At 42.2% G+C, this 23771-nt stretch overlaps 1 protein-coding gene and 3 long non-coding RNA genes across 4 annotated transcripts in view; 3 read left to right on the top strand and 1 right to left on the bottom strand.

The window, feature by feature from the left end:
• Positions 1 to 23771, top strand: part of LOC115408102 (uncharacterized) — a 93918-nt gene that overhangs the window by 33469 nt on the left and 36678 nt on the right. The gene's annotated exons all lie outside the window — the stretch shown is intronic.
• On the top strand, positions 2366 to 5997 carry LOC115408100 (uncharacterized). Its single transcript, XR_003933726.1, has 3 exons — positions 2366 to 2579; positions 3903 to 4058; positions 5616 to 5997. It is a non-coding gene; the product is annotated as an uncharacterized LOC115408100 (long non-coding RNA).
• On the bottom strand, positions 7513 to 9957 carry LOC115408107 (uncharacterized). Its single transcript, XR_003933733.1, has 3 exons — positions 9664 to 9957; positions 9512 to 9584; positions 7513 to 9004 (listed from the first exon to the last, which is right to left on the bottom strand). It is a non-coding gene; the product is annotated as an uncharacterized LOC115408107 (long non-coding RNA).
• Positions 17476 to 21590, top strand: LOC115408097 (protein ALP1-like). Its single transcript, XM_030118695.1, has 2 exons — positions 17476 to 19086; positions 20512 to 21590. The coding sequence occupies exons 1-2, from the start codon at positions 18830 to 18832 to the stop codon at positions 21407 to 21409; spliced, it is 1155 nt and encodes a 384-aa protein (XP_029974555.1). The 5' UTR covers positions 17476 to 18829; the 3' UTR covers positions 21410 to 21590.

Raw genomic sequence — 23771 nt, 5'->3', positions numbered from 1 at the left:
TCCAGAGTTAGAAACAACATCTGTTTCTCCAGTCATTTGGGCCAATGCTGACATGTCACTATCTTCATAAAATGTCAAAATGATTTTAAACGACTGCGGCAAACACTTTGAACTTCTGATCAAACAGCATCAGCATGGCTGAGCTGGACGACAAGTGACACTTGACTGATTCGACAGTTGCAGGATAAAACAGTGCTGTCCTTCAGTGGTTGGCTTCAGGGGCAGACAGGACTGCTGCGGAGGAGGAAGAGCAGCTCTTCCTGCTGGACACTGATGAAGTGGGCGTGACTGGTCTGACTTAAGTTTACACCGCTGTCCTCCATGTCTGTCGGGCTTTTCTTGCAAACAACGCAACTGTAGGGAATACTTGTCAGGTGGATGTTTAAAGAACCTTTGATTTCAGCAGGTTTCTTCAGACTGCAGTACAGCTGTCTACCAGCCCGTGGAAGGAACAAAGATTGTGGGAAAAAAAAAAAAGGGGACAGCGCATTCGTGACTTCGCCGGTTTTTTTCCACTATCATCAAATGAGGCAACCTCGGAGGCTGACTTGTTGGAATTTTGGAGCCAGAGACGAAAAAAACACAGTGAGGGAGTGGGCCCGGAGAGCGACAAGGAGCAGGGCTGACTGAGAGCCCAGGACTGTGGCATTGTGTGATCATGTGATGTTCTGCAGTAAACTGCTTCCACGGTGTTTCATATGATTTCGTATAGTTTACTTGTTAATAGAGGTGTCCCCGACTAAGAATTTCCATAGTCGAATCTGATTCGTCCGATTCTGCCAAAAGTTGAATCTATCATCTTGTTTGGCGGAGCGGGGGGAGCGGGGGAGCTGGGGGCTGCAGAGCGTGCCTACACGGGGAGTCAGAGCAGCGCAGCACAATGCAGAGCGGTGCTCACACAGCACACGGAGCGTCGGGGCGCCTATACCCACAGCCGGCCCTGATTGCACTAATAATAATAAAAAATACAAATAATTAAAAAAAAAAAAAAAAAAAAAAAAAAAAAAAAACAGCACAGGCAGGTAAAACAACACTTATTTTTTTCCTACACACTGAAACACAGACTGGAACAAAGTGTCGGTAACTCTAAACATCAAACAAATGAAGTTCAAATGACCAGAACCAAACCCACTTCTAACAAACGGGCTAAAGCATGTTATTTATTTGTATCTATAATCTCTGCAGATAAGCTCACATTTTTTGGCTAAACAGTTTCTCACATTATCTGCTCAAATTAAATGAAAGGCTTAAATGCACTGTGTCGGTCCGTTTAGCAGAGCAACATCCATGCAAAAAAAAAAACACTAAATTAAATAGAATTAGCCTTTTAGATAAATAAAAATAATATAATAATAACCTAAAATATTACAATTAAACGAAATAAAAGTCAGCATTAAAAATGAGAATTGAGTAACAGAACCGTCTTTTAATAGCCCAATTATCTGGCTACTTACCCGTTTAATGTGGAAAGCCATGTTGTTGTGAAGTGATATGAAAGGACACAACTTGCATTGGACTTTTTTTGGATCATCTTTGACTTGGTCTGAAGTTCTGTTTTTTTCCGACATTGTAAAACTTTTAAAGTTAAACCAAATCACCACCGAGATGCTGCTCTGTGACAGAGCTCTGCGCAAAATGGGATTGTGCCACTCACCATGGTGGTTGATTCACAGACACTAAATAGATAGAATATTGAATAAAACTACAAGTTAAGTAAATTTTTCCACAGTATATTTGATAGGCTAACATGTATATAAATAGGCTTTATATCATGTTTATTTGGGGAAAAAAACCAAGCAATTCTATGTAAAATCAGTCATTCAGCACCCCCATACAGCTGTAATGGAATGGTCCTCGTTTAATAATCACATTTTTTCGATGCTTCGACTGCGTGATTGGCAGTCGAATCAGGCCCCTTCGAACGAATCGTCGAATCGTCGACTATCTGAGGACACCCCTACTTGTTAACGTTTACAGCGTTAATGCATTTGACCAGGTCCCCAAGCAACACTGGGAACATCCGGGGCCGCACCGTGCCGGCAACGAGCAGTATCTTGGCTCTCTTCGGGGATTCACAGGCTGGAGGGTTCATGGAGGGAAGCGTCCTCTGAGCCACCACTCAGTGTTGACAGCAGTCGCAAACGGCACTCTGTCCCCGGCCAGCCTGCACGACCAGCCAGTGCTAACGGGGCTTACCGCTGGCCGCTTGTGGTGTTTTGTCACTCTGCAGATGGAGTCTGATGTGCTCCTGTTTGGTTAGATTCCAGCCAAACACATCAGACTCCACCCATTTCCTCAAGTGAGTCCACCTGTAGACTTGGTGAAATAGGTGGAGTGGAGTGTGCTCTTGTTTGGTTGGTTGAAACAAAAACCAGCTGCTCATTCTGGACTGGTTTGAGGACCACTGCTTGAACTGATCAGCTCTGCAACAGTATCCAGAGATCTTGGTCAAACAACAGTTGCAGTGTTGAGTGCAGGAAGTTGAGACATGGCTGGACATCTGCCTGCAGTCTGTGCATTGATCCTGATTCTGGGTGCACTTGGGTGCTCGGATGCAAAGTCAATTGGAAGGAAAAAAGGTAAGTGTGTCTCAGCCTCTACCATCCACCAACAAAGATCAATGTTTTTGATATTTCAGTAAATTGAATTTTAATGGCAACAACACTCATGATAAAAGTTGGGATGGTCAGATTGAAGATGGAGTATCTGTTTTCAGCTTGGATTGTAATGTTGAACTTGTTTCAGACTGTTGTTTCTTCTACAACACTTATGCGCAGGCCTACTGGGCAGATGTAAATTAGGCTTCAAGTGGTGAGCGAGCAAAACAAGGTACACAACACAAAAGAACTTGGGTGACCTTTCCCAAAGGAAAAGGGGGAATTTATATAACAAAGGATATAATTAAACAGAAGCTGTGTTACAAACACACTTTACAAATTATAACAAAGATACCAGAACGCAGCCAGCAGGCTTTAAAACAAAAAAACTGGCAAAAGGCAAAAATGAGGGAGAGCTAATGGAGGGCAGGAGGACGTAGGAGAAGGGCCCTGTGGGCGGTGCCACTAAACACAAAACCCTAATCTTCCCCTACACCTCAACCCTGTGACCCTAACTACCTTAAGCAGTGATTAACCCAAACTAACTAACTGTGCCTCACTGGAACCTTACCTGTCTGCTACAAAAGGTCGTGGCAGCCGCCCACGCTTACCGAGTGTGTATAGACAAGAAATTTCCGACGTGTGGAATGTAGACCCCGGGTGTCTTACATGGAGCCCTTCTCCAAGGAAGAAAACAATACAGAAAAATGGGGAAGACTACAAAATACACTAGGTGGGGGCAGGTGGGTCTAACAAAAATAGTTCCTCAAACAGTAGTTTGGGCAGAGGAGGGCAGAAACAAGAAGTCACAAAAATTCAGACAACGTCAAAAAGGCTCTCCAAAAGAGCAAGCGATTTCTCCTTCTCTCACACACAGGAACAAAGCAATATATAGGGGCAGGACTGGAGGATGATTGGTTGCTCGGCTGATGGGATGATTGGAGACAGGTGTCCAGGATGATTGCTGGTAGGACAGGTGAGGTCATGGATGAAGGGATGGAGAAAGGAAGGGGAAAAAAAACACCACGACTGGACACCTGGGGGAGACACACAGGATCATACACTGACACATGAAGGCAGCAGCCATAACAACAACTCATATGATAAAAGTTGAGATGGTAAGATTGAAGATGGAGTATCTGTTTTCAGCTTGGACTGTAAAGTTGCACTTGTGTCAGACTGTTGTTTTTTTCTAACTTTTGAATCTAAAGCTGAATCTTCTTGGTGATGTTCTGCTGAAACACATTAAAGTGTTTTGCCAATTTTTTCCACCTCATTGAACATGGTGATTTGATTTCCTTTCAGATCACCGTGGCTTTTGCCCTGGTCCAGCCTATGCCAACAATCCACACATGTGTGATGATATCTCGTTCACCCGTTGCACCAATGACAGTCCCTGCCGCAAATATGAGAAATGCTGCGACAATGGATGTGGGCATACGTGCGTTCGAGCGATCAGAAGTAAGACGGAAATCAAGTCATATTTTTTATATAATATGACAGCAAATAAGTGTTTGTTTTTTTTTTGTCAGTCAGAGAAAAAAATACTCAATTAAAGACACTTTTTTTTCGAAATTACTATTTTCTCTATTTCACCGTTGGCATGAAATAAATTGGAATTTACGATGTAACACATCACAATGCCACTGCCAATGCCTTGACATGTTGATTTCATTGCTTCTCTCTAAATTGAATTACAGTTGTCACAGTCAGCAATTCATCACAGGAGAAAAACACAGAGGCAGCCTGGCATCACCACTCACACCGACATCGGGGGGTCATTTGGGTTTACTTTAGGAAAAGTGGAGTATATAGAGAACATGGGGTGACAACTTATTACAAAAGTTCAGATGGCACAGTATATTGAAAGTAAAGTTTTTCTACTTTTAGTTTGAATTACAATTTTCTGGTTGTTTCAGACTGTTGCTGTATGCTTCAGTGTGGATCTTATATTTAGTCTTTTTTCCAGCTCAAAGAATGTGAACACAAACCCACCCCACCCTGAACAATAACTAAAAAAAAAAAAAAATACAGCATGAATAGATCTGATACCATTACATGAAATCCAGATATTTTTTTTTATCATATTCAATGTAGCAATTGAACAAGAAAGCAACAAAGTTTCTATTGCTGTTCTGGGCATTGATTTAAGGGGGACATATTATGCTATTTTTCAGTCACGTCACAGAGGTCTCAGAAGCCCAAAAACATGACATTCAAGTTTTCCGCCCCCAAGTTCATCCTGTGTCCAGTGTTTCAGCTGTCTAAAAAGTCTGTCTGACGACCCCTCCTCAGAACAGGCTGTTTCTGAGCCTGATTTCCGATATGCACTTGAATGCGTCTGCCCACGTCCACTCTCTCACACACCGACGGTGGGGGCACAGTCAGAGGGGGAGTTAAATCTGCTTATTTCAGGATAAGCGAACCACACTCAAACTCGACCGTTTCAGCAGGCATTTTCACAAAATGTGGTGTAGCAAGACGGGGAGGAAACAGACAATTTTCAAATCCGAATGCCGTCATGAGACTACAGCAACATATACTGTTTTTATCCAGTATTATTATTCTTTTTTTTTGTACGATCCCAAAAGTCAATATTTAGAGTCCCTTTTGGTCAAGATTACACTCATTGCTTAATATTTGTTGAGGTGGGTCACTGTCAACTTCTTGGTGAATTCTTTTGATTTCAACCAAATACTTTTTATCACAATATGAAACAGAAAGAAGTTGTCAGATTGTCTCCGACCTTTGAATATTTCATGTTTTCATTCAATTTAAAAATTCCATCCAAATGGCTTTGCTGTGTCCCAGCAGACAACGTCCATGCTCTCAAGACTTTGAATGTTCCAGTAACTGGAAGGGCTGCAATAATCAGTGTTGACGTGTGTGTGTGTGCGGTGCCACATGGAGCTGAGTTACTTGATATGAAAACTCAAGAGATGACTTTTTTTCAGCCACTTGTCTGATAATTTCATGGCGTTTTTTGATTCTAAGTGTTGTTTTCCTTCTCTTCTTTAGTTAATCTCTCCCAATGGGGCTGATATCTATCAAAGAAAGTTGGAGGTGAAGAAAAAGTCAACAAGACAACTGGCTGCCATTCTGCAGTGAGCCCTGCTGATTCAACAGTCTTCAATCACACTGGATTCTCCATCTTTGGGTGTAATTTCTGGGTTTCTTTTAATGCCAAAATATAGAAAGATTAAAAATAAAATGGTGAACTCATATTATCGAATAACTTTCAACTTAATCAACTGTTTGTGCACTTTGGTACACATTTGATCACCTTTATAAACAAATTATAATCTTTATATGATTGATCCTTTGTCAAACCAGTGGTAACTGTTGCTCTGTCTCAATCTCTTCTTTATCAGCAAATAAAAATAAATTGCATCACAAAGTGCTCTGTGTTTGTCATGTTTATTCACAATGACATCAATATCATATGTGAATAGTTTTTCTTAATACTGGACACAAATATTTTGTTTTTCTTACACACTTATCAATGTACTCTGAGTGTTGCAGATAGAAATAAAGGAAGTACTCAAAACCTGAATAAAGTCTCTGCTGCATGTCAGTAAAGTTTTAAACAAAACTTCATTTGTCAGTGTGCATGGTGCCATCATATGAGTCGCCCTCTCAGTGGCCGACATAAATTTCATGCCCAGGTTCTCATGGTACTGTACATAGCTAACTTTTGATAAGTTCAGTGACACAGAAACATCATGAACACCCTCTTTATCAGTCAATAAGCTCATTAAACACAATGTCAGAAAAAGAAATAAAAAAAAACACACATCATGAACAGTGAAAAGGTCAAGTGTTATTTCAACCTGACTCTCAACACTATTTGTGCAGCTTCTGGAAGCACGTTTACACAGAGCTCTTATCCAGTGATATTTTAACAATCAAGTTTTATTAGGGTCAAAGACATCAGCCTTTTGGTCAGTGGTCCTCAAACCAGACCAGAATGAGCCTCTGTGGCTGCTGGTTTTTGTTCCAACCAAGCAAGAGCACACTAGACTCCACCTATTTCACCAAGTCTGCAGGTGAACTCACTTGAGGAAATGGGTGGAGTCTGATGTGCTCCTGTTTGGTTAACAAACAGGAGTACATCCTGTTTGGTTAACCAAACCCATGATCTGGATGTACTCCAACAGGATGGCCCACCCACAAAGATCAATCTTTTTTTCTTTTTTCTTTTTTTAATGTTAAGTGGTTTCTACTTTAGCCCAAATTTAGTTTAGGGTTAGAGTTTGCCAACCCATGGAAGAAAGACATATTATAAAAGTGAAAACTATAGTGCGTAACTTTAAATATCTATGAATGTCCGTTTCAGCCAAGCCACTACTATTGGAGATTTCAAAATGCAGATTAAGCCGATCAGCTCCTTTGACATGTCGCAGATTTTTCAAGATATATAATTCTTGCTTTGCTTGTCGACCGGCGACATTCCCGCGCTGGCGCGCAGGAAATTATGCATTTTACGTCACAACAAGAAGGGAGGGGGAGGATGCGTGGAGGGTCTCATAGCAACAGACAGAGCTCAGGCAGACCGAGTAGCTTGTGTGTGTTTACCAGTCCGGCCGGTGAAAAAAATGTACCCTTTTTTTCCTACACCATATCACGGTACAGTAAATGGTGCAGCACAAGCACTGACACACTTTCTGTAATCAGTGGGACTGGCATGGTTTTTTTGCCTTTGTGTGTAATACTTCGTTTTTCATCAAGAAGCAGCTACTGGAGACCAACGGAAAACAAATGATTTCCGCTGACGACCACTGGGTCTTTTCATCCACTAACCTGTCAGTTACAAATTACGAGGCACCTTGTCTCCCGTTTGTAATAAGCTATTTGTGTTTCTGTGGCTAAAAAAAAAGAAAACAATAACTACCTCTTCGGAAGAGTCCATCTTTTTTTCACCAGCTGTCCTTATTCACACAGAATAAAAACAATTTCCAACGGTGACTTGAGCTGTGGAAACGCGAATCACCCTGCAGCGGTTGGGGGGAGCGGGGGACACCGGGGACACCTGGGAGTACGTCATGTGGAAGAGCCGGCTTTATTGTTGGAAGAACGCAGAATTCCACGAGAGGGCGACCGAAGTTACGCACTATTGCTTTAAGATTGAAGATAGAATTGAAGGTACAAAATTGCTGTTTTAGCTTGAATTACATCGTTCTACTTGTTTCAGCTTGTTGTTTCTTATCTTTGGCCGAATCGTCTTGTTGAACTTCTATTGAAGAACATTATTGTGATTTGTAAGTTTGTTCTGTTCCAGCTCACTGAAGATGAAGATTTCTCCTTTCACACCTACCTGCTTTTTGCTCTCCCTATCAGAAGAATGAGCGCGTCTGTGCCAGCAGTGAGGTTGCCGGTTTCTCCAACAGCAATGACTGCTAGAAAAATGAGAGATGCTGTCACAATGGATGTGTACATGTTTGCAGTCAGTGACTCGAGGTAAGATGGAAACCAAATCACATTTCTGAAAAACCTCTGACAAGAGGATTTCAGAAGAGTGTTTTTTGTTGGAGAAATCTAGTTAATTGAAAGACACTTAATAAGGAGTTCTGGGTGCCTGGCTTAATTAAAGCATTGTGCTATGCACTGTTCTGTAATGAATTGATAAGTGAGTTGATTTTGGTGATTAAAGTTGTTTAAATCCTGTATATCGAATTGCACAGAGATTAGGGGCCACAGTATTTAAAAAAAAAACAAAAAAACAAAACAAAAGGCAGTTGTGGATTGTGGCAGACTAGATGATGCTGTGTTGTGAACCATATCAGTGTTTCCAAGTAGTAAGCATTTGTCCGTGACTACTCGTTTAGACATTTTTGCTTTTGATGTTTCATTCCAACTTTTTACCCACCTCTAAAGTCAAGATTTTTGTTCCCTTTGTTGTCAGCTTTGTGTAACCACTGACTGACGTTAATAAGGTGAAAGTATATAGACCAGTTGCTGGGTTCGGCAGGAGTACAGGAACAACTGAGGTTTGAGTGAAATGAAATGGCTGGAGGCAAGAAATGAGCAAGAACGAGTATAATATTTCCGGAAGACAAGCAAACAAAACTATATACAATTAACTAAATTTACTATAAGCCGGCATCTCAAAAATAAAATAAAATAAAATAAAACCCCACAAGTCCTTACTGAGCTTAGTGTTTTGTTTCATCCTTTTTAGTCGTGTAGTCGTATAGTCGTGATTTATCTCAGTTCAGTTCCTTTCCCGGCGTTGTGGTAGTTGTGTTGTTACCACTTGGTTGGAAGTTGTGAGAGAAGACTGATGCTCCTCGGTCCAAAGGTTGGTTCACTTTGGGCTTGGTTCGCCATCTCTGTCCAGAGAAGAATCCAGGTATCCAGCGTTCCAACGTCCAATCCGGAGGTTTCTTAATCAAGCTATAATACCTAGCCTGCACACAATAATGATAGTATTATTGTATACAACCTAACAGTGTTCATTATCCTTTCTCTTTACATAGCTATGCTTTTTGTTTATCTTCAATCAAATTATATTACCAATATACCAATATTCAGCAAGATAATATACATGCATATTTTAACTCAAAGCATCTCTGTTGTACATGAATTGACTTTTTAACTTATGAAAAAAAATGAATTTATCCGTTTCACTGACACTGATTTAACCATGAATTTATGATTACTAGTGTATATTTTTAACCAATGAAATTATTGATTTTTAAACTGTTCTTTAATCTATTTGTAAATCAACAAATGAAACACAAGTGTTTTTTTTTTTTGTTTTTTTTTAATCTTTGTTTACGGATACATTGCTGGAACTTATCCCTTGTGGCAGAAAAAGCCTTTCTGAGCTACCACTTCAACATCACAATCAGCATTTCACAATTTGGAACAGAAAAATCGAATATTACCTATTACCTCAATAGTTCAGAACTCACCGAGATGAAGTTTTACTGCAAACACACGGTCGGGGAAACAGCCTCGTGGCCTCACAGTTTGTGCTCCCATCCACTAACAAAACACATGTTTTGTGTTATCATTTGAACAACACAAATAGTTGTTTACAACGCCTGCTCGGATGGAAACTCACCAAGAGGAGGTTTTACTGCAACCGCATGATCGGGGAAACAGCCTTGTGGCCTCACAGCTTGTGCTCCCATCCACAGGATAACCTGTGATTTGCTCTTGTGCCCTCTGACAACTCCTCTCCCTCATTGTTTGAGTGGAAAAAAAGGGAGACTGACATTCTTGACGAATGAGAAGGTCAAGATCACCCAATGTGATCAAAACACAGGAAGAGTGAAGCTACGGAAAGCAAACAACACTTCCTCTTTCCAAAATAATGTTTTTTCAAAGTAAAATTACAAATACGTTTAAATAAATAAAAACAGAAAATAGGTCATTTCCTGTACTGGGTTACACCTGCACTCGTTACCACCTAATTTTTTTCAGTTGGAAAGCTGCAAACATTTTGTTGAATTTTTTAATTTCAACAAAAGACTCTTCATCAGATTAACAAAATTTCAGATTGTCTCAAAGCTTTGCACATTTTTATTTTTATTTCAAAACAGTCAAACCAGGACGATGCCCGCGCAATGCCTTTGGTAAGGACAGGCGGTGTCCCAGAAGACAAGATTCATGCTCTAATGACTTTGATTGCTCCAGTAACTGGAAATGCTGCAATAGTCATTGTGGAGGTGTGTGTACCTCAATTATTCTCCGTCAGTCATTCATGAAGAAAATTCAAGAGAAAACCTTTTAACAAACCCTCAATGTGAAGTTTTGCAAAAAAAAAAAAAAAATTTAAATTGGTAGTGTTGTTTGACTTGTCTTTTTGTAGCCACCCGAAAAGGGTGATATCTGTCAGAGGAAGCTTGAGGTGAAAAAGATTGAGGAGAAATGAAACTCATCAAGACAACTGGCTGCCGTTCCTGCAGCGAGCACGCAGCATCAGCTGGGCTCATTGGACGTGAACGCCTCACCTGGACTGTCCACACACTCTCCGGGCTCTTCAGGTGACCCACAGATTCCCGCCACTTAAAGAACACAAACACGGTGCAAAAGCAATCAGGCGTGACTGGTTTGTTTCTTTCTGCAGGTTTGTCGAGTGCCCACACGCCAGCACGACCTTCCAGCACGTCCAGCACAGGCAGCAGGGGCAGGTGAGCAACTGTGAAGCTATTTTAATACCACAACGCTCAGTATTTATCGAATCCATAACACGTCAAAGCCACTGCAGTTTAAAGGAACTCAGTAGTGCCTGCGACTTTGAAATGTAGGACTTATATTGGGAAGAGTGCGTTGGTATTTTCAGATATTCCAGTGCTGCTGGAAGCAACATTAGAGCACAGGACGGAACTTTGTGCTATTATTGTGTGTCATGGTCCTGGAGGATCGCAGACGTTACTGCCATCATCCTCTGTGTTTGCACTGGTGAGACGTTCACACTGGGTTTTGGTACAGGTTTTATAACATTGTCCAATTCATTCTTGATTCTTTTTAACGTAGCATTCACTGATTTAGTTCAGACAGTTTACAGCCCAGAGGACAGAATGCTTGTGAATCACCAAATAGTAACAGTCTGCACTGCGTTCCCATTTTCTGTCATTGAGTGTAGTAGTAAACCCAGATACTTTAACTCTACATGATCTATGACAAAAACATTCCCAGAGGGATGTTTATGCTCCCCAAGGTTCTGCATGTTCGTTTTACAATGCTGTTTCCTTTTTCTTTTTTTTCTTTTTTTTTATTACACCCAACCTCAATGATGATACACATTTTTATTAACATGGTGGAGTTTAATGAAGTATCGTTTGCTTGATGATGTTTCAGAAGTAAGGGCTTATTTTTTGCAGCTTAATCAAGCGTGTTGAGCTAAAGCTGCTACTCTGTCACAGACACTTCAGAATCGATACATGATTTGTGAACCATGGAGCAGAGCGGGAGAAGGTTACTGTCCATTTTTTGAGCGGGACATGAATGTCCAGGATAGAGGTGAGAGATGAATTGTAGAAGTCCATTAAGTTACTGACAGTTGAAAGTGAAGAGGGGGAAAGATGTTGCAGATGAGAACAGAAGGAAGAGGAATCAATGTTTTTAATGCTTAAATAAAAACATAGCTCACAAAATCAGTTAATGAATCATGTCCAGGGATGGGAAACCTGACATAACATTGACTAAAAACAACAAATAAATATTGAGACAAAAGGAATGCAGACTAACCTCTGTCATGTCATCCAATTTTCCCTTCAGGCGAAAAACTGGTGGCACCTCACCTGCCAGAAGGGATTTCGACTTGAATGGAAAATGAGCAAACATCTTGCCATGGCTACAACAGTAGGTAAAACAATTAAAATTACACGTGCTGCCCTGAAATTAGTCAATTCTGGCAATAAGTAAGAGAATGGGAAGACAACAGGACATATGACTACATTTCAATGTGCAAATCATCAATCATATCAGTTCAATCAAATTATGACATCCTACCTTCCAAGATCAAAGTTTTCCATGAGCATGACACACCACCATTTTCACAGGGTTCGCTTGTTTGCCTACAAAAAAAATGCAGACATATTATTCCATATAAATCAAACAATCAATTAAGTAACTTTTCTGAATAAGCAGGTGAACAGTGTGTACAAACACACTGAAAACTATAGTATGCTTACCTTTAAATGAAATGCCACCTTATTTATGTGATTCTATGTGGCTCTGCAACTTGAACACTTTCAGGTTTGAACTTTAGGCACAGTGGAGAGTGAAACTGCTTGCAGCATGTCCTGCAGCGTTCAATTTCTGAGTCCACTCTGATAACTGAAATATGCATCTGTAAGAGAAATTATGTTGTGATCAGTAAAGCAAAATTTAATAAAAATATATGGTGACTCAGTTTTCTTGGCTTTCTAGCAGGAAGACTGCATGATTAAGTGAGCACTACCATGTACACAAGACAACTTCGACATGTTATTAATATGCCCCGGACAGAATAATTTCTATCCAAATGCTATTTGCAAACGGCAGTGAAAGCCTTCTGATGTAAACACATAGACAAATATAAATAATACACAAAGTGCTTTTGTGCTTTCAGAGGCTAATATAATTACCGTGGTTAGCGCTAGCCACCGTTAGCCTAACTACCATTACGCTACAAATTACGGTAAAGTGGAAACTCTTTTCTTTTAACTATAAGTTCACGGGGCAATGTATAGTGTGCAACGTCACGTTCTACTGAATAAAGGCAATTTTTGTTTTTGTATAACGAAAAGGTGTCGCTTGATATTTACTCACCTTTCCGTCTCCACACAATGAGAAATACGTGCTTCCGGTGTTTTCTTTTCCATTTTTTTTAATGCTTCGTATCAACTTCCGGTCCTGAGAGTGGAGGTGAGCTGTCTGCAAGGAAGAGTCCTGAGAGTGGAGGTCTGCAGCCAGATTGTCGTGGGGGCAACGCAGCAGGAGGTCGAGGAAATCATCTGCAAATCCAAATCCTCCGCCTGCTCCCTTGACCCTCTCCCATCCCCTCTGCTCAAAGTTTACAATCAATCCATTAGCCATCTCATAACAAAAATCATAAATGACTCATTGGCAAAAAGAATCGTCCCACCCACACTCAAAACGGCCGTCATAAAACCTCTTCTCAAAAAACCCACATTAGACTCTGAGCCCCTGTCAAACTACAGACCAATTTCAAACCTTCCATTCATTTCCAAACTCCTAGAAAAAGTTGTTTCCTCCCAGCTACATCATCATCTCAAAAACAATAATCTCTATGAAAAATAGCAATCTGGTTTTCGCCCCTCCCACAGTACAGAGACTGCACTCATCAGAGTTACAAACAACCTGATGATGGCCTCTGATTCTGGTTCCACTTCTCTCCTCATCCTCCTCGACCTCTCTGCTGCGTTTGATACAGTTGACCACAATATCCCCCTTCACCGTCTCCAGCATTACATTGGTCTCACTGGTCCTGCCCTTCACGTGTTTCACTCCTACCTCACCGATAGGACGGAGTACGTAGCTCTGGGGGAGGCAAAATCCAGACCACACACCGTCACTTGTGGGGTCCCCCAAGGCTCTGTACTCGGTCCTTCCCTCTTTACCATATACATGCTTCCCCTTGGTTGTGTCGTCAGCAAGCATGCAATAAACTTCCATTGCTATGCTGACGACACACAACTCTACATCAAAATTTCATCCAACAGCTCTCCTATCCCCTCTGTCTCCACCCTCAGCTCCTGCCTGGAGGATATAGGGGCGTGAATGAGTCAAAACTTCCTGCAGCTTAACACACTGACTGCCGTTGCCGTATATTTACGTCAGCAGCAATAGCTACGCTCCCCGCCGAAGACGCATATTTACGTCATGGTCGTTTTTTGCGGGGGGTGGTGGATCAAAGTCCGGTCCATCTCGGGTGTGAATTTCAGACCTCTAGGCAATGTATTTCTCTCCCACAAGGGGGCAACAGTTGCACTGTTCTCCAAAAAAGCAACCGCAGATCGGCCCATGTGAAGAAGACGGAGAGCGGCGATGATGGCGGAACGAGCAGAGAAGAGATACAAGCAGCTTACGCTGGCACAGTATTGGACTGGCAGCGTAACTGCAAAACTTTGTGACGAGCGAACTGAGGGCGACATCGGCGATTGTCCTGGACAGGCACCGGTCGGCGTTGTCGCTGCACCACTGCACGACCCACAGAGCAGGCTTGATGGGCGGATTGGGAGGCACCAGCTGGTGCCCATCGCGGCCACAAGCAGAAAGGAACGACCAGCATGGAGGAGCAGGGTCTGTGCACGGCGGGGCTACAGGAGTGAAACAAGACTCGTATGCAAATCCTGCTTAGTCCCGCTGCACGCTGGGCATACCACTCCAAAAAGACATATTGACCATGCACACACACACACACACACACACACACACACACACACCTGCAAATAGTTCAAACACATGAACACATCTGTAAACAGATTGTTGAGTGCGTTGTTTTAAATCTGATTAAATGTAGTTTTGTCATCACCTGTCATGACCTTGATCACCGTTCTGCTTGAATTTGCTTCTCTGCAGAAAAAGCTCGTTTTCTCCATTTTTTGGTCAAAATCAAGTGTTTTTGCTGAAAACACCCTCTCTTCTATGGCCGATATCTCAAGAACTGAATAAGCTAGAAACAAACTTTCTTTTTCTGATGAAAGAAGAGACTCTAACGTTTCTTTTGCTGGGTTCAATGTTTATGTCGTCCTAAAACTCAATACTCTGTGGGTCCTGCAAGTGAGTGAAAATTACGAAAAAATTCTGGCACTGGACTGGACACATTTTTGCACATCATCTGGCAGTGAATGAGTTAATGGCTCAAAAACAGAAGCCATTCAAACTGGTGCACCTCATCAACTTCGCTCCTCTCCTCTTACCTCTGTTTCATTCCTTGGTCACACCATTCCCCTCTCTCCCTCTGTTACAAACCTTGGGGTCAAGTTTGACCCCCATCTCTCTTTTGACAATCATGTCACCTCCATTTGCAAAACATCCTTCTTCCACCTTCGTAACATTTCCAGACTACGTTCCTCCCTCTCCTTCCCTGCTGCAGAGAAGCTTGTCCACGCCTTTGTTTCCTCCAGACTGGACTACTGTAATGCACTCCTCATTGGGATCTCTGGCAGGAGCCTCCAAAAGCTCCAGTATGTACAGAACAGCGCTGCCAGAGTCCTGATGAGGGTGCGGAAATATGAGCACATCACTCTCATCCTTCACACTCTCCACTGGCTTCCCATTCAGGCCCGTATAGAGTACAAGATCCTCCTACACACCCATCACTGTCTGCACGGTGCGGCCCCCACCTACCTCACTGAACTGCTCACACCACACACCTCTACCTGGACCCGGTCAGGCCAACTGCATCGTCTGGTTCAGCCCAGGACACGGCTCAAAACCATGGGGGATCGGGTCTTTGAAGCTGCAGCTCCCCGTCTGTGGAACACGCTCCCAGACCACCTTAGGGCCCCACAGACGGTGGGCGCTTTTAAAAAAAGGACTGAAGACCTTCCTCTTCAGAAAGGCATACCAGCAATAACGTTGCTTAAAGTATGCTGTATTATAATGTTTTTACCCTGTGCTTGTTTTTAACCCTGTGCCTCTTGTAGCACTTTGAGATTTGATTTATTTTGGTTGTTCACCCAAAACAGAAAATTCCAGAGACTAAAATGACCACCACCAAAAAAAGGGTGGTCCCGAAGCGATGATTTTCAGCTTATCTAGTACATCAGATCAGACAACTCAACAAACTTACATACATTTTTTTAATGTGCTTATCTTGCTCCATGACAATAGGTAAATTATATTCTTCATTAAAGTAAACAAATTCAGCTCTTAAATAATTAAACATAAAGTATTCAACCAATCATTCAACTAATAATTGGTAATCATTTCAGATTGTAGAAATTTTTAAATTTAAATGTTGACTGAGTATTCATGAACTTTAAATGATCACTGAAGTCATTCCATAGTTTTGTACAACAGAGACACATCTTTGTTTAACACGAGTTCTACTTTTACGAGTTTCAAACAGAAGAAAACATCTGAAATCATAATGCCCTCTTCATAATTTGAAGAGGCACTGAATGCTTATGGAGAGGTGTTGCACCCTGAAACATGATCAGAATGGGATGAGTGAAATACCTGCATGCAATTCTTTTCACTTGTATTCAGTGATGGCAAAAGGGCGCTACTTCTCTCAACTGGAACCTCGAGGTAACGCCACAAATGAACACAAGCAACACATGCAGGAGCCTCTGCTGGCTCCCTCCCTCTAATACATGTGAAATGAACCAATCAGCAGAGAAATCCAAAATATCAAAATGGGAACTTAAAAGTCTGAAAATCAACAACTTCTTAACAACTTGTGCTACATTTACCTACCACATACCACCCGACATAACAGATGTTGTCCCCAGCATCTTGACCTTTGGCCTCCGCAACCAAAGCATGATGCTGCCACCACCATGCTTCACTGTAGGTATGGTGTTGTTTTGGTGATGTGCAGTGTTGTCTCTGCGCCAAATGTACCTTTTGGAATTATGTCCAAAATTACGTCTAAAAAGTGCAACCTTGGTTTCATCAGACCATAACTCATTTTCCCACATGTGTTTGGGAGATTTCAGATGTCTTCTTGCAAAATGAAGCCAGGCTTGGATGTTTTTCTTTGTAAGATAAGGCTTCCGTCTTGCCACCCGACACCATAGCCCAGAAAAGAAGACGTGAGATTGTTGTCACATGTATGACGCAGCTAGTACTTGCCAGAAATTCCTGTAGCTCCTTCAATGTTGATGTTGGCCTCTTGGCAGCCTCCCTGACAAGTTTTCTTCTCGTCTTATCTTCAATTTTGGACGGACATCCTGTTCTTGCTAATGTCACTGTTGTGCCATATTTTCTCCACTTGAAGATGACAGTCTTCACTGTGGTCCATGGTATGTTTAATCCCTCGGACATTATTGTGTATCCTTCAACTGACTGACATCTCTGAATCACGAGATCCCTCTGATGCTGTGGAAGCTCTCTGCGGACGATGGCTTGTGCTGGAAGATGCAGCAAGAAAAATGTCAGGAAAAGCCTACCAGAACAGTTGAACTTTATTTTGGGTTGATCAGAGGCACTTTAATTGGTGACAGGTGTGTGCTGAGTCCAGTTTAACCTGAGTTTGAATGTAACTGGTTAATTCGGAACATTGCCACATTCCCCATTATAAAAGGGTGTGCACACTGATACAACCACACGATCTCAGTTTTTTATTTATCCCTGAAAGATTTCTGTTTGTTTTTTCCATTCCCTTTCACAGGTGGAAAAACTTGTGAAATTATTTGTCTTGCTATTTTTTTTTTTTACGCCACGAAAACCTCACATTTCAACATGGGTGTGTAGTAGGGTGCATCAAGTTGCAGTGCAAAAATGAAATATCTACATTTCAATCTGATTGGGGTTGCTTTTTGTTCGGACACACATAAAAATGATTTGTGCAAAGTTTGGGGGAAATTACTTGCGATTTAGAGGTGGAACAAAGCATGTGAAAAATACCAAATGGTCGTTTTTGGTTGATTTCTTGCGTAACATGTCAAGGCAGTCTCAAAAACGACAAGAAATCGATTTTTAGAACATTTATTTTGAATAGAACATAGAAGTCACTCTCTGAAACAACCTGTGCTGCATGTAATGATGTGCTTGCTTCTAGAAATATTCTTTATAAAGCATGCAGAAGCATGTATACAAACATAAAAAATACCAAGGAACCCGTTCCCCGCTCCCGCAGGCGTAAAACTATTGTTGTGTCCTTTGGCAAGACACTTCACCCCCCTTGCCTATAAGTATGAAAGTAGCGTGAGAGTGAATGGTTGGTGGTGGGAGGGGCCAATGGTGCAGTTTGGCAGCCTCGCTTCCGTCAGTTTGCCCCAGGGCAGCTGTGGCTGCAGTAGTAGCTTACCACCACCCAGTATGGTGTGTGAATGGGTGAATCTGATATTGCAGTGTGAAGCGCTTTGGGCTCTGTCAGTGCAGTGTAAAAAGCGCTATATAAGTGCAGTCCATTTACAGTCAAACCTGGTCGCTTTGCATGCAGTTGTTTGTCGCAGTGATACAGCAAGCACCGCAAGATCTGGCGACCACTTGGCAGCTTGGCGCCAGTAATGATGGCATCTGCACCGGTGATGCTGGCGCCCAGACCAAAAACCAGGGTGCGGCTGCTCTGGCGGGGGCTTACTGCTTGATTCCACTGCGTGCGTCTGAGCTGCGCTCCGCTGCGCTGCGCTCCGGACCGCTCCGCTCAGCTCTGCTCCGTTCTGTCAAACCCCACAGCGTCCGCTTTGCTCCGCTTTGCTCCGCTGCGCCTCTGGTCCGTCAGGCCGGAGAAGCAGAAAAGCGCATGCGCGAGGAACACAAAATCTCGCGATATGCTGCGAGTACAAATAAACCGGAACTACAACGGCGCTATCATTTCTCGCCCATTCTGCCTGATTTCACGGTTATTTTTGGCTTTACTTCGTTGCTGCTGGACAACATACTTTCATCTGTGGATCATCAACAATGAGTGAGTATGGAGACCACCAGCAAGTTGTATTTATCATTTGTTTAGATCCGGGATGCTCAATCCTGGTCCTGGAGAGCCCCAGCCCTGCTTATTGCTTATTTGTGAAATAGGAGTAGCATTCTAAATTTGCTTTTTATGCCTGTATGTTTTAGATCGTATTTCCAGAAGGAAATGTTTTGCTCTGGCTTTGGTCATGGCTATGGCACAGAGAAGGAAGAGGAGAGGCCGTTTTTGGGTTCACCCCATTAACCAACAAAGAAGACTCCTCGGGGATTACTACCATCTTGTCCAAGAACTGAGACTGGACAGTGAGCGTCATCACCAGTACTTTCGTATGTCTGCTGAAAAGATGGACGAATTGCTGTCGATTGTTGGACCAGATTTGAGGCGCCAGAGCACTACTTACAGGGCAGCCATCGAACCCAAACAAAGACTTGCTGTTGGTCTGAGGTAAGTCACTGCACAGCACTCTCAAAACGATGTAGTTTATTACAAAATGGAAAATAAAAGATAGAAACTCAGAAGAACGTTGTTGTCTAACACTTATTGTATTCACAGCAAACAAATATGTGCATAATATATATGTAACAACCAAAGTGAATAAAATGAGATTCAAATAAACGAAATATATGATTATCAAAATAACTAAAGGTACTGAAATAAACAAATATATATATAAATAAAAGGCATAAACTTAAGGCACACTCATGTAAACAACAGTGAAGTAAATTAAAATATGAAATAAGGAGAACAAATAAATCAAACTAAGTAATAACTAACTAAATAACTACCAACTAGTAATACAAACACAGTGTCACAGTGTCAGTGTTTTTAGTCTGTGGAAAATTCCTCTTCTTCCCAGGGTGTGTCTGTTGAAGAGAGCAAAGTCATGAAGGGGCCCATGGTTTCACTGTGAGCAGCAGGGGAGGTTGGGATTGTAGATGTGGACGGGTGTGGAGACCAAGTTGGAGGAGGAGGAGGAGGAGGAGGAGGAGGAGGAGGAGGAGGAGGACGCATTTGCCGTTGCCGTGACCTTTGTTGTAGGGAGTGCAAAGTATTCAAAATGGCTATTTTGGCCTCCTGCTGGGTGTCACGATCGAGCCTGCACAGCATTGGAACAATGTGTAGTGCAAAGTGATAGTTTTCATCAGCATCTGTCTGTGGGATGTATGGTGTCTGTGGCTCCTGCAACATGTTTAAAAGTCTGTCCCCAAAATCCACTGGTTGTTTTTTGGCTCTTCCCCTTGTACCAATATTTGCTGCAGTGGCAGCACCAGCAGGGGCAGAAGTTGTAGGAGTTGTTGTCCTTGTTCTTGCTGCCATGATGGGTGGTGTTAGTGTTTGGGGTGGTGGTGATGGTGTCGGTGTTGGGGGTGGAGGTGGTGTTGGTGTGGCAGCAGTCCTCTCTCTTGGGCTCCTCGAGCGTGATGGCCTGTCAACACTGATGGTGGAGGGATGAGAGACGTAGGATGTGGAAGATGCAGCGTCTTCTGGATGTGTCGGACAGGAAGGCATCTCAGTTTCTGCCGCCTGTGCTTGTGGCGTGACATCCAAGTTGCTTTTAGAACTGCGCACACACCAAAAAAAAACATGAAAATACAAAATCAACAAAACACATTGGATATTAAACATTACTATAAATATCTTACCTTCTGGCTGTAATGTATGGGTTTAAAAAGGTCATCATTTTTTCATATTTATGATCCTTTATTCTCCCAGCTTGAGCACCACTTGGTTGTTTAAGTTTCTTGTTGCGAATCTTCACATATCCATCTCTGATACTCCTCCATTTGTCTATGCACTGTTGAACTGAAAAACAAAGAAATAATACAATAATTAACATGTTTTCTTCTTTTTTTTATTCCTTCTTTACAGATACTTGGCATCAGGAGATTCATTTGTGAGCCTGGCTTTCAGTTATCGTCTTGGAGTGACAACAGTACGGAACTCTGTGTTCATGCTCTGCAAAGCCATAGAAAATACAATGATGGGCCAGTATTTACCGCGTCCAACAGAAGAGTCATGGAGAGAAGTGGCACAGGGATTTTGGAAAAAATGGAACTTTCCCAACTGCTTGGGTGCCCTGGACGGCAAACATATCGTTATTGAAAAACCACCACATTCAGGCAGCATGTACTTTAACTACAAAAGGACATTTTCTACGGTACTGCTGGCACTCGTTGATGCAGACTACAGGTTTCGAGTCATAAATGTGGGAGACTACGGACGATCCAGTGATGGAGGCATCTATGCAGGATCTGCCCTTGGCATTGGAATGGAGCGTGGAACCCTCCATGTGCCACCCAATGCCCCTCTCCCTGGTGCTGCTGATGCAAACCCGATGCCACATGTGATAGTTGCTGATGCAGCATTTCCACTGAAGCCTTATCTGATGAGGCCATTCCCTGGATCACTCTTGGACCATGACAAGAGGATCTATAACTACCGGCTGTCAAGAGCAAGGATGGTTGTGGAGAATGCTTTTGGCATTTTGGCATCAAGGTGGAGGATCATGTATCGGCGCATCAATCTCCTCCCTGAAAATGTGGACTCTGTTGTGATTGCAGCATGTGTTCTGCACAACTTCCTGCTTTGTCCAAGAGACAACCAGCAGCTGCTGGAAGAATTCCAACAGCAAGGAGGAAGATTGAGACCTGTGGGCAACATGGCAGGACAGCGCACATCCGCTGAAGCAAGGGCTGTCCGGGAGGCTTTTTCTGCCTTTTTCAACTCTCCTGAAGGCAGTGTGTCCTGGCAGGAGAGGATGATTTAACTTGGAATCCATTCAAATCCCTCTTGAACATTGAACTATTCATATGCTTACTGCAACTCTCCTGAACGCAGTGTGTCATTGCAAGAGAGGATGATTTAACTAGAAATCCATTCATATCCCTCATGAACATGGAACTATTCATGTTTTTCTATTTCTTATTTTTTAATGTCATTTTTTTCTATTTCTATTCAGTTGTGTGTTTGATAATAAAGCCTTTTGTACTGACTTATGTTCCATTGTTTTTTCTGATACATTTACTGCAATAATGGTACTTGCTAACAAATGAAAATGACTAAAGCTGTTTATTTATTTACACTCCAAAAAGTTAGGGATATTTGGCTTACTGTTAAAATAGGATGGAAAATATCTGCAATACAGTGTTTAATTGTTTATGTTCCACTTTCACAAAGAATACAGCATTATTAAACAGACTAGACACAGGCCATGTACACACATAGCTGGGCTTTTGAAAAACTGCACATCCCCCCCCAACCTCCCCCCCTCCAAAAATGTCTTCTTTTTTAAACTAGAAACTTTAACAGCAAAAAGTCAATAGGAAAATAGAAGATAACAACAAAGACAGTAAAAATCTTAACCCCCCCCCCCAAAAAAAATCACTTTTCTGTCTTAATTCTTTTTACTTTTTGAGAGTGGTGAAGCAGAGGCCTCTGGCTACCCTGGCAGAGGAGTAGTTCACACCACAGGCAGGACAGCCATTAATCACATTTGCATCAGAACAACAAGGACAAGAACAACTTTCAGCCATGTTAACATCCTATCTCTGACCTACAGCTACCACAGAGCACAAAAGCCAAATACATTGTGAACATGATGACAACAGAAGTTTCAGGTTCTCCACAGAAATAAACTTTATTATATAAGTAAACAAAAAGTGTAGATAACGTAATCATCATTGTCAGTATTGACTACCAAAATTAAAGTAGTTAACATCCAAACTGCGCTCCGCAACACAATAAACACTACAGATAAATTTTAATTACTTACCGTCTACCTCCAAAACTTGAGCAATCTGGGCCCACACCTGCATCTTTCTCTGGACATCCTTGTAGAAAGGATGACTGGGGTCATATAAAATTTTGTGATTCTCCACTTCTAAAATCAGCGTCTCCTCGTCCATGGTTGTTTTGCTTCAACACGCTGAATTTCGTGCGGCAGGATGTTGACATTCGGGCCATTCAGAATAAAATGCATACATGGTCCTGAATAAGCTATGTATTTTGTAGGAAACATTAAATTTGTGGACAATAGCCTGCAAATACGCCATATATGCAGCTGTGTAAACACTCAGAAACGTTGGACTATAGCTTGATTACAGACAAAATAGAAGTTTTTCATACAAAACTTGATAGTGTGTTTTAATTTTTGTTTGCCCGATTTTTAAAGTGTATATTTTAATCAGTATGGTATGTCTATTCGTGATATATCTGATAATTAATGTGACGAGAAAAAAAGAAGTCTTTAAACAGTTTAAAGTTTTTAATACAGACAAAATGATTTTATTTTGTATAAAACCGGAGGTTGTTGGAGTTCTCTTTCCTGTTTGGTGCATCTGAACTGTGGAAATTTATGCGTACGGAGACCTGACGGACCGGACCGGAGAGAAAAATAGACCTCGGGTCTATTTTGGACTGACGGAGCGGAGCGGAGCGCAGCTGAGCGGAGCGGAGCGGAGCAGAGCGGGGGCTGTGAAATCCGCTACAGTCATTAAAATAGCAACGTATTTGCTGCGGCGGTCGGACCGGAGCTGAGCGGAGCGCAGACGGAGCAGACCGGAGCATGTGGAATTTAGGGGTTAAGGCCATCTTGTGAGAGCTGGATCCTGTGGTGTGTGATGGTGGTGTTGAAGGAATTGACTCAGCGACTGAGCTACACAGGCAAAGCTTTATATAGCCAAACCAACCCCCCCCCCACCCCCTTTCTTTATGCAGGTGCGGGAAAATAGAATAGTTCTCGCAAAACAGAGGTTAAAATGTGCGGGAATATTGGAATATACAGGTCTCCGGGCTTGAAATGTAACAATCTTGCAACAACGCACACACACACACACACACACACACACACACACACACACACACACACACACACACACTAAACAGCAGGCCATGTGCGAGCAGGGCAGAGTGAAGGGACACAGTTCCTGTTAACCCCTTATGCCATAAAATCAGACGCACCGTTCCACCTCTAAATCACCTCATATCGCTTCAATATTTTGTATGTATTGTTTTTGCATGGATGGTAACACTTTTAGCACCCAGTCAAACCAATATTCTGGAAATGTGTATTTTGATGCACCCGAGTGTGTAGACTTTTTATATCCACTGTATATTGTGGCAGAACAGTC

This window comes from Salarias fasciatus, chromosome 20 (assembly GCF_902148845.1).
Source record: "Salarias fasciatus chromosome 20, fSalaFa1.1, whole genome shotgun sequence".
Taxonomy (NCBI): domain Eukaryota; kingdom Metazoa; phylum Chordata; class Actinopteri; order Blenniiformes; family Blenniidae; genus Salarias; species Salarias fasciatus.
This window is presented reverse-complemented; position numbering and strand designations above follow the sequence as displayed.

What these genes read in the sequence shown, in the direction of transcription:
- LOC115408097 (XM_030118695.1), top strand. Translation starts at nt 18,830, where the DNA reads ATGGCTATGGCACAGAGAAGGAAGAGGAGAGGCCGTTTTTGGGTTCAC. An exon ending in AGACTTGCTGTTGGTCTGAG is followed by an intron (nt 19,087 to 20,511) that starts GTAAGTCACTGC and finishes CCTTCTTTACAG; the next exon opens with ATACTTGGCATCAGGAGATT.